Source organism: Lepisma saccharinum, chromosome 4 (genome assembly GCF_977018435.1).
Source record: "Lepisma saccharinum chromosome 4, izLepSacc3.1, whole genome shotgun sequence".
Lineage (NCBI taxonomy): Eukaryota > Metazoa > Arthropoda > Insecta > Zygentoma > Lepismatidae > Lepisma > Lepisma saccharinum.
This window is the reverse complement of record NC_139232.1, coordinates 58,246,345-58,258,347: the sequence shown is the minus strand read 5'-3', so window position 1 is coordinate 58,258,347 and position 12,003 is coordinate 58,246,345. Positions and strand designations below refer to the sequence as shown.

At 37.9% G+C, this 12,003-nt stretch overlaps 1 protein-coding gene across 1 annotated transcript in view; it reads right to left on the bottom strand.

Moving 5' to 3' along the window:
• The window catches only part of Elp2 (elongator complex protein 2), a 71,685-nt gene extending 61,170 nt beyond the window's left edge, over positions 1 to 10,515 (bottom strand). Inside the window, exons 1-2 of the mRNA XM_083120536.1 lie at positions 10,501 to 10,515; positions 4,233 to 4,376 (exon numbers count right to left, since the gene is read on the bottom strand). Coding sequence (XP_082976662.1) covers positions 4,233 to 4,361 — 129 coding nt within the window. The 5' untranslated portion in view covers positions 4,362 to 4,376; positions 10,501 to 10,515. The remainder of the gene's footprint in view (positions 1 to 4,232; positions 4,377 to 10,500) is intronic.
• Positions 10,516 to 12,003: the final 1,488 nt, after the last annotated feature.

The window sequence follows — 12,003 nt, the reverse complement described above, 5'->3', positions numbered from 1 at the left end:
CATTATCTACCCTTTTTTGGCACCCAGGAGGCTCCACTATCTAAAATTCACCTCATAATACACCTTGCAAGATGCCTAACTAGAACAATCAGAAATTTTATCTTAGTTATTTTGTAGCTTCATGATGCTTATTTGTAATTCGTAAAGTCTGATTAATACTCTGGGGTGTGTATGCGGGAGAGGGAAGAAGAGAAAGAGAGAGGGGGGGAGGGAAAACGAAGGGGGGAGGTTGAGTCTTGAGAAGGCATCCCAGGGCATTCTCTTCTACATAGCATACCCTGGACTGCATGTTGCAGTACAATGAGGCTCTGGAGTCTCAGCCAGTATATTCCTTTGTTGGGGTTTGTGCCGTCTTGTCCATGCATTTTGTTATTGTCCTTTCGTCAATTTCATCTTATCAAAGGGCCTTTTCATCAATGTGCGCCAACTTCGAAAACCTGGTGGAGGCACATAGTGGTTTAATCACTATGGGTGCACTATTTTTTATAACATGAGGAGGAGCACATGGGACTTTGTCACCCCAGCTGTTTTTCTTTTAAAAATTAGCTTGTTTTACTTTTATAATTGAAAACCTACATGTTTGATTATTTCTTATTTATTTAAATTCATAACAATGAAAAGTTGTTGTTCTTACATAATATAATTTTATCTTTTAGTTTAAACATTTTTATCATACTTGTTTATTTCTCTTGTACAATAATAAGGTTCTTATGTACTATGTTTGTGTCTTAGACTTTACAAATGTTTATAAATGTGTATTTTTAATTTTCATTTTCACACGTACAATAAGAAGTTGTTTATCTGATAAATTGCATGATGAATCGATAGAAATATTAAATAAAAATCAAACTTCATTGCTATAATAGTAATCGGTGATAAAACTAATAATAGATACAACAGCAACAAAAAAATAACAATAAAAATTTAAATGTTAGTTACTCGAGAAGGTGAGTTCGGAAACTCAGTCACCCCAAGAATGCAAACAAATCGAAACGTGCCTGTGGTAAGTAAACAAAGGTAGACAGAAGAATGGCACCTTCCTCTGTTCGTAGCACAAACTCCAATGGAAGAATATGAGAGAGCATGGCATGGTGATGCCAGTCATGTCTCGACAGGGTAAAAAAATGTGGTTTAGGGGTGACAAAGTCCCCCAGCATGTCCGCCGGAGGGTTAAACTGTACGCACAGTCTTGATTAGCCTTATTGTGCATAGAATGGTCTTTAATATTCAAAACCCATCACTTTTTATCTTCATGTCGCGATTAGCCACAAGAAAGGTGACATAAAATATCATAATCAACAATTACTCTAACTTGAAAAGTAATGCTAATAAGTAAGAAAAGTAATTTGATATCCTTTTCACAAAGTGTAAAAGAATATCGATCATATTTACCTGGTGAGGCTCTATAACTAATATTGAGTGACTAAATTTCTCTAATAATAAAATTCCCCTTGGAGGAATTTACTAAAATGACATACTTAACAATAGAAAAATGAATAATACTTTTGACAAGTCCGTCCGTGTGTGTACAAATAATGAATTGGTAACTGTTCCAATTGTTTTATGATTTTTTTCAAATTCTCCTAGCAGAATGACTAAAGAATTTCGGAAATAATTGTCACACGAAATTTGAACCTTCCTTAAAGTAATGAGCTGTTTGGATTCGGAAAAAAGTTATTTATGTTGAAAATTGCAATAAAACAAAAGGAACTTGGACCAATTAATTTCCGGTATGACTTAAGATGAACGGACCCCTCTCCGATTTTCTTCATATTTGACATACTAATTGAGGCCTGCTAATGACAAATCTGAAGTTAAAATTTGTCGGAAACGTCTAAAAATTGCAAAATAATTGCTAACCATTGACTCTAGCCCCACAAACCATTGATGTGTGGTTAGGGTACGCAAACATAGTTAAAATTTGGTGTCGTGATAGTATCAGGATCTAGAAATTGCAAAATAATTGCGAACCACTGACGCTAGCCCCACGAACCATTGATGTGTGGTTAGGTTAGGCAAACAGTTAACATTTGGTGTCGTGGTAGTATCAGGAATATATATATTTCCTTGTGAAACCAAAAATTTCATGAAAATCGACGGTTTCCATTCCAAAAACTAACGCCTTATTTTTGCTTATTTTGCAATTGAAACAGTTTCATACATCAGAGAAACATTTCTTCAATTTTACACAAGAAACTAATTACGGAAATGAGTTTCTCCAAGGTTTACAACGTTCGTCGAGGTATTTTCTTTCATCGTGGAATATATTTAACCGGGAAATCATGTATTTTTCAAAAGAAATATCTCACCGACGCACAATTGCCATTGCTTTCATTTGCTTGCCCTACGACAACCGGATGCTGCGTACGTTTGATGACGTAAGCCCCTGTCAGTGTTTCGACCCCCCCCCCTTCTTTTTACTATGCTTGCCTAACGTAACCAAACCTAACCTTATCGGAAATGGTTCGTGGGGCTATCCGTGAATGGAAACACTGCATGCCCACTATGGTAGTCAAGATTTGCCCGCCATATTCTGTGTTATGGAAGCAAAAAAAGGAGTCAAAGAAATTACTCTCTCTGTGAAAAATTGTGTTTTTTTCGTGTAAAAAGCATAATGGCACATTGAACTATGTCTGCAACACAATTAGTAAGTACGAACCATGCGAAACACAAAATATCCGATTTTAATGTGTCTCTGATCTATGAAACTGTTGCCCGTTTCCGACAACTTTTAACTTCAGATTCGTGATTAGGCCTCAATTAGTGAGTATGCCAAATATGAAGAAAATCGGAGAGGGGTCTGGTCATCTTAAGCCATTCCAAATTTACAATAGAAATTTCAAGAATATTTGAACTGTCGATCATATGTTTAAAGCAATTATGGGCGTTATTTTAATGCTTCGAGCCATAAACCTGGCCAACCTAACATCGAAAGGATTTAGGGATATTTTATTAATGTTAAGAGCCCTATACTTAACCCGCCTAACCTAACAACAAAATGTTCCTTTGCACCCCATGCATGCGAAGTAACTTGCAGTAGGAGTCCGTATCAAAGTCGAATGGCTGTTCGCAAATAAGGAATCTCACAGGAGTATATGGAAGAAAAAAAATCGTTATCCAGAAAACGTGCGGTAATCACCAAGGCTCTAGTCTAAAGTATGCGTTACTGGACGTCATTAGAAATAGAACCATGTAAAAAATGCCTGTGCACCATGACAACCTCGGATTTAATCGGAAGTTGTGCCCTCAAGTTGATTTAAATGACAAGTTGACAAATCTTTGTATCATAAATAAATAAGAGTCAAGCCTTTCCATACAAATCAAAATAAGCACTTCCACGTGCTGTCGTGTAACACAAGTCACCAGTAATTCCAAACAAGCTCGAATTTTATTTTTTTCGGATATTGGTGTTACTGCGTAAATTATACTTGTAATTTTAAGGGAACGGTACTACTTTACTATACCTGAGACACCTGGGAATAATTTCTTTTGCACTTTTTTACATTGCTAAAGTACTATTCTGCATTCCGGAACACTTATTTAGGTGAAATAATTGAATTTGTTAGGAAAGTAATGTATATTTCTTACATTTACGAGTACTTACTGTTCTTGTTTATTTCCACACACAACATGGCGATAGCTTACCGTTGATCATTCCTTGAGCCAGAAAAACCATTGACGTTAGCCCAAAAATTCACGATAGCCTCACAAACCATCACGGGGACGAGGTATGCCTACTAGGTTAGGTTAGGCCTGTTAGGTTTGGTTCCATTAGCACTCCTTTCGTTCAATTTAGCATATACGGACAATACGAGAGCGTATTGTGCTCTCATGCAGGAAGCAAATGGCGGCAGTAGCAATAGCGCATCGGAAATAGATTTTCGTACAAAACCACATGCATTCGCATTAAAATGAATCAAAATTACATTCCCGAACATCAACAACGCTACAGAAAATGATTTGCGTAAGTACTTTCTCCTGTAAATTTGAAGAAATCTGTCTCAGGTATAGTAAAGTGTTACCTAAGGGAACATTCATTCATTCTTTATTTTATTTTGGACCTAACAGCCTTTAGGCGAACATACAAATAACATATAACTTGAAAAGAACCTATTCAACTTGCAGACGATGCAGTTTACGTTCTTCAGTTGTCTCCATGAATTGGTTGACAAACTACAAACATCTAATTTATAGAATGTGATAATCTTTCAAAAAAAAAAAATTAATAATACCTTAGGATCATATATAGCAACGGCATTGCATGCACCATAACATATCAAACCATTTTCGCTCCAGTCAAGAGAATGTGGACTGCGATTGCACGCACAAGAAACATAGCACACTTCAAGGGATTCCGCCATACTTGTTTGCTTCTGCTACAATATGGTGGACATTACATAGTATGAGAAAATTACGAGCACATACGTCACAACTACTTTCTAAAAACAACCAAAACTACTACTTGGTAGTCGATGACCTTCGCTCCTTCGTCCAAATATAAATTAATATATAATATTCTTAATATGATTATTTTTTTCCATTATACAACCTGACATAAATTGTAAATGTACTTAAAAATCAAAGCAAATAACAACAACAGAAATTTGTATCTGTTAACAGTTAGCTTGTAACATTTTTTTATTTCCTGCTTTATATTCATTTGTACTTTGTAACTATATTTTTCGTTTTTAAGGTACCAATCAGCAAAAGCTGAAAAACAGTGGTATGGGCCGGTCGTGCCCGTCTGTCTGTCCGCTCGTGTGGTGAACTACTGATATCTCCAAGGGTGATCAAGACAGATTTTGGTGAATTTATAGTTCTATTAAATAATGACTCAATAATCAACGTAATAAAAATTAACTTGATCAGTCTGGCCGTGTCGTCTAGCCGTGAGAGACAACAATCAATCAAAAGTGACTTGCAGTGATGTGCCGTAGACCAGGCACGTATCCAGGAATTCCTTTCGGGGGGGGGGGCTCAACACATTTTTTTAAGGGGTATAGTAAGAACCTCACAATTGTATGTTAAAGACCAGAGGTGGCAATTGGATTCCAAAACGGGGGGGGGGGGGGGGAGGGCGGTGCAAGGAAAGTTTACTTTCTCTTGGTAGACAAGGCTTAACATTAACAGGCCATAATGTAGAGGCAAAAAAATGGGGAGCAACTATCCCTTAAATCGTCGCCACTGTAAGGCTGTCATTTTAATCAGAACGTGAAATCGGAACATTTTTTACCAATCACTCCTCTGTTTCCATGCATTAACATTGTGTGCCGGAACCATCTCAGTATGTGTGTTTGTCCATTTCTTCTCAGCAGGCATAAAAACATCTATGGTGTCTTTGAGTGTTTTTACGAAGCTGTTACACATGCATGGGATGGACAATCCACTCGACAACGCAAGATTCAAATTGTGGGCTGCGAACTGGACGCAGACAGCTCTCGAATATGTATCTCTGATTCGAGCCTGAACACCACTAACGTGTCTTGTCCTCCCATGTTTGCAGCTCTTATAAAAGCCGAAACCCACCAAATTGTTCAGATTCAGGCCTTAGCGCTCACAAGTGTTCAAAAATGCCTGTCACAGCTTCTGCTGTATTTTCATATATCGGCACGAAACAAAGGAAGTCTTCTCGAATACAGCTGGATAACGAAACAATTAATGCACAATAAAAACCCTTCCGTTCCCAACACATCTAATGTTTCGTCTCCCAGTATGATCAAATGCTTATCCATTTATCTCCAGTGACGTGCCCAAGGGAGGGTTGGTGAGGTCATAACCCCATTTGACCCAGTATTTTTTTTTTAAAAAAAGAACGTCAAATACAGGAAAAAAATGGCAAAATCAGGACTGACCACCAAAAATAGTATGCGTAACCCCTCTCCCTTCCGAAAATCCTGGGCACGCCACTCTTTATTAGTGTTGCCCACGAGACGAAACTTTGGCCTGTCTCGTCCCGTGGAAATGCTGTGAAATGCTGTCTCGTCTCGAAAATATTCGTTTGTCTCGGGACACATGATCAATCTCGAATTTTTAAAAGCCTGTCCCGTCTCGTCCCGTGAGCAACACTACTCTTTATCTCGGACACATTTTTTAAAATCAACTCGCCAGAAGTTTTTATCATTCCGTATTGGAGATTGAAGTAAGATACGTTCTTCCTGCAGGTTTGGATATGATCCTTTAGGGTGCTGTCGTTTGCCTGCCTTCACACCTAACCTTAACAAGGCCCTAATTTTCCATCCTTGTGACCTGGATTTTCAAGACTTAGGAAGGTTTCAGACCGAAGGGACACGCGATACATGTCGATTGGAATGGGCCAATCAACAGCAACGTTTCACACCGTAGCGACACAAAAGGCCGCACAAACCTAATCTTCAGGCGACACGGTGTGAAATCTCCATTATTAGGCCACTCTCATTGTCACCTTGAAGTAGTAGCTCTTGTTGACCACAGAAGAAAAAAAAATCTCCTCAACCGGTGGGAATGCTCCTCAGTTTTCTTCTCTCTCCTATATTTTCTGTGCTTGTTCACTATACAGGCAACACCTTACGATTTGATATACACAGGACATGTACTATGTAGACATTTTAACGAATAATCGGTTGAAGTCAATGATGGCTAGGTGGCTCAGTTGGTAGAGCCCTGATTTGCGTCCTGGTAGGGCCTGCAATTTCTGCCTAAAATGTATACATATGCAACATCTTCTTGCTTTCTCTTCTCGATATTCATAAAATTTTCGGCTGTCTCTTTATGGTAGTTAAGTGTTTGAATGTATTTTGAACCCAGTAGGCTTAAACAAAAGTATATTTTTATACCATGAAATTCTCGGACTGCATATACGAAATTCAGTTCTGGCAAAACTAAATCATCACTCAAAACATTGATTTTCAGTTGATCTATGCAGCTTATTTCTGTTTTAATAAACCACTCCAATATCCGGTACTGCTGAAATATTCACTTTAACCCATTAGTGCCCAGTGCCCACATTTGTTTGCGCATGTTGGCAGTTATTAATCATGCCCACAAACTATGTAAATAAAAATTGATCGTGAAATTGTTGGTATTATTAGTTACGAGTTGGTAACAGTGATCTGCAGTAGCGTTATCAAATTGAACGTTGCATACGTTTTGGCGCGAGCTATTGTTGAAGTACGTTGTAGTTGATAAGTCTACGAGAATGGCGAGTTCCAGAAGGTAAGTTATTTTCTCATTGTTTATAAACAGGTCTACCTACTATTTGTTAGGGTCATTTTAAACTCCTATGATCTATGTTTATTATTATAAAGTAAAAGGTTCTTTGAACTTCATAGCATAGTAACAGTAAGAGTTTAATTTTTACTGCCCACTTTTGTTGGCACTGGGCACAAGAGGGTGGGTGAACTTCTACAGCAGTTTTTGTAGCTACTTATTTTTAACATTGAACCGTAGACCTATATTTCACATGAATTGCAGTTCACACAAAAAACATTGGTTTTTTACTACATCGCATTTATAAAGTATATAACAAAACGATTGAAGTTTATGAGTTTTCTTCATTGCGGAAACGGATTTCCTTTGTATATGTTTTGTTATATTGCCATCGTAGTTTTTCTAAATGGAATGGCATAAAAGGTAGGCTTGGAAATACTGTTATTTAATGCCTCCTTGCCGTTCGTTCTTTTCAAGTTGAATGACATTTTGTTTATATCTAATGGTATCAGATAAATACAAGCATTTATTTTTCTTTCCAGGCTAAATGTTGAAGAAATCGCAGCTCTTCTTGAAGAGGATGACGTACTTCATGCGGATGTGTATATTCAACCACCTGCAAATGCATTGGCCAGAGATGAGGATAGCGCTTCTGAAGAAGATTTTGATATCACACATTTATCTGGTAATCAGCTTCGAGGTGGAACCATACCAGGGGGCCTCAACAAGTAATACTATTCCTGAACTTGGAGTAGGTGGTCCTGTTGTTACGGAACTGGTCAACAAAATGCCACCTGAAACTACATATTGCTTGTACATGAACAATTTCTTTGCGTCCCTCAGATTGACTCCTTACTTCAAAAAGGGCATGATGCAGTTGGTACAATCCGAGTAAATCGAGTTGAAAAGGCGCCTCTCATTAATTCCAAAGTGTTGAAGAAGGAAATCCGTGGTTCGTATAACCAGGTCACGGGCACAAAATCTGCAATAACTTTTGTGCAATACAATGACACCAACGTTGTAACTGTAGCATCGACGAACTGTGGTGTGCATCCATTGAGGAAAATTAAAAGATGGTGTCGAGCAGAAAATAAGCATATTTTTATAGATCAGCCAGCTTGCATTGCGAGGTACAACACTTACATGAGTGGAATAGACCAAATGGATCAGAACATATCTTCTTACGGCATCACAATTCGAAACCGAAAATGGTACTGGCAACTCATTGTTTATTTTTTAAATGGTACAATGAATAATGCTTGGCAGCTGTACAGATTAACACCCATTGGACACCAGCAGGGTCTAGATCTTCTCGCATTCATCCGCTTTGTAGTTCAGAATTATTTGTCTAGGTACACACAAGAGCGTCTAAGGCAGTCACGAGTATCCACAACTGGGAAGAAACGAGTTGACGATAATATTCCGACTAGATGGTGCTCTTCACATCTTAGAAACCAACAAAACACAAATACGATGTGGAGAGTGCAAGAAGAATACTTGGAAAAAGTGCAGAAAGTGCAACGTGGGATGTCACATCAAATGTTTTGAACGGTTTCACAGTCACAAATAAACTTTTGAAAAATCGAAGAGATACTTTTCTAAATCCACAAATTTGCATTATAAATTTATTTGAAGCTCATGTACACGAAATATTTTGGGAGTACTTTACTAAGGGAAAAACCTACCATTATATATACAAGGAGATATTCTGTAATTTCTAGTATACTTCAGTGCATAAAATGTTGAACAGACCAACTGTACTTTCATAAATTTAGAACCTTTGCATTATAAATTACTTTAAAGCTCTTGTAGAAGAGTGACTTATTATAATTGCTCTATCATAATACATATCAGGAGATCCATTAGTGCCCACTGCCCACATTTGTGGGCAAGTAAACACCCCACCCATTAGTACCCAGTGCCCACATTTGTGGGCCCCCCTCCACTCTTTAACAAGTAAAGATATCACATCGAAACTGAAGTTAAGCATAATATTTGACCCTCAATAGGCTTATATTCAAGTATAAAAGATATATCTGAAAAAAAATATTCTGGGCACTAATGGGTTAAAGAGAGCGAGAGAGAGGCCTTGATCTCTTCGGCCCTCGACCCGAACTAGCACTACATTGAGGCCCCGGAAGTTCTACTGTCGTCAATGTCTTCATTTTCGAATCACTATATCTTATAAAGCAACCAGAGGACGCTGACTGATCACTAATCGACTGTGGCTCGAGCCACCTCATCCCCACTTTGGATACGTGCTATTAACAATAACAGGGGTATAAAACATTCTCAGTCTTGCCTCGATAATTATTTCTCTCCTTAAATTATTTTCACATTATTCAAGAAGCCAAAAACCTAATTTTATCTAACGTAAACTGAAAAATTTCCTGGGGAGAGGGTCGAGTCCCCTGTGCCCCATCTTGGATACGTACTATTATCAATAACAGGGTTACGGAACATTCTCCGTCTTGCCTCGATAATTATTTCTCTCCTTAAATTATTGTCACATTATTTTATTTCACACCACAATAAACCAAAAACGTCATTTTATCTAGTGTAAACCTAAAACTTTCGGGGGGGGGGGGCTCGAGCCCCCTAAGCCCCCCCTCTGGAAACGTGCCTGCCGTAGACTATAAGTTTACGTCTACATGCGTTGTCTACACGTAATCTACGCGTAGATTACATTGGGTTGTAGTTTACATAGACTACGTAGACAATCTAAAGTGCATTAAAATTAATTTTCAAGGTTTCATGAAACGAAAGTGACATTTTCAACTATATTGGTTCCTAACGAAATGAAAAGAATCCTATTTACAACAAAATTTCTCTTCTTTTCTATTATCAACTATGGAAGAAGATAAATAGTTTGCAAGAAACAACCGATGGCAGTCGTGAGGCAAGAGTGGTCTTTTACCCATAAAGCACTAAAATATTTCCTATATTAGGTTTCTTCCTAGGTGAGAAATTGTTCGAATTTGGAAGAAAGAGTATGAAAAGTTCTCCACACACATCAGCAACTGATACGCAGTATAATTTTCTTTTAATTCCACAGCGCTCTTTGCTAAGTTATCACCTTTCGCCATGTTGTATACATAGATTGCGTAATCTACGTGTAGCCTATAACATAACTATAACATAGTGTAGACTATCGTTGTTTACGCGTAAACGCACATCACTGGTGACTTGTCGATATCTTGGAAAATAGCAAATGCGAAGGTCTAATAATTTTCCACAAATACTGCGACATAAATTATTTTGATCGTTATGACTGTCTGTCAGTGGTGATTAAACAATTAAAAGTCAGTAATTTACACATTCTTAATGCTTCGATATCTCCAAAATCATTCGAAATATAAATACGAAATTTGGAAACAAACTGTGAATTCTCTACATGAAGCAATCTCCAACTTCCTGATTGGTAAGTTCATTACATTGTTCTATTCAATACCTATCGGTTTCTCGGAAACTACTAAAGATTAAAACATACAATTCGGTGGACAATAGGCTAGCAACTTTTCGTAGCAGTTTGCTCGTTGAGATTTTGATTCTTTGTTTCGATATTTCGAGCCGTTGACGCTTCTGTCATGTATGTATGCAACCTCATGTAACAACTTCCTGATTGCCACTGGGATTTTTTTGCAGTCAGGTAATATTCTAGAAGCGATAGTACGCTATTAAGACAATATAATGACAACAGAGATGCTATCAGGGCAAACTCACTGAACTTAGTCCTTTTATTTCAGAAAATGCATTTATCACTGCACATGCACACACATGTTCTTTATCGTATTGGATGCGTTTTCATTAAACAACGAATTCACAAGTTTTGTAAGAGACATTTAAAGGTGAAGTCCTGATTCGAACACCAGTTCGGTATCTTTGACATAGCTCGAGAGGAAGCCGACCGGTAGGTTAGAGGGGAAGATATACTGGGCTCCACCTGGGCTTGACATATGGTTGTTAGAGGGAAACTGATCTATTGGAACTTTCTTTGAAGTAAAGTGGCGTTCGAATCAGGACTTCAACTATACACGACAGAGTATATCTAGTCTAATCATATCGTGCTACAAATTTTGTCGCCTTCCAGGGATGCCCATCCCTCTCCACCCAAGGTTCACGACGCACTCCCCCCAAAAAGTAGAACATCCTCCCCTTTATTCCGACTTATTGACTCAAATTATTTTGGTCAGACAAAATTTGCGGAACAATATAATACAGACATATTTAAGCAATATACTACCGGGTGTTTCAACAGAAACACCGTGATTTCAAATTACCCTAAAAAAATATTTAGTATATTCACAGTAATAATTTATATATGTTATGATTGACAAAAGTCTAAAATTTAATTTAATTTAATTTTTACCTGTGTTTTTCAGGTGTTTGTAGTACAGTAGTACAGTAATGGAGGACAGGAGACTTTCACTGCAGCAGAAGATTCAGTTGGTGACCTGGTTGAGTCACGCTCTCTTGTTTCTGTCCAACGATGGTTCCGGCTGGAGAATACATGTGCATGGGCACCATCAACTAAGTCTATTTGGCGATATGTTGATCAATTCAACAAGACTGGGAATGTTACAGGACAGCAAAAAAGATGACCCAAACCGACAGTGCGAACAGGCGAACGTATTAATGCAGTGCGACGATCTGTTTTGAACAGTCCGACAAAAAAAATCATTGCAACTTTTGTCTTCAGAATCCGGGCTATCCTTAACATCCTGTTGGCGTATTCTTCGAAAGGACCTAAACATGTTTCCTTACAAAATCCAAATTCTTCAAGCTTTAACAGATGCCGGAAAAAGACGCCGACTAGAT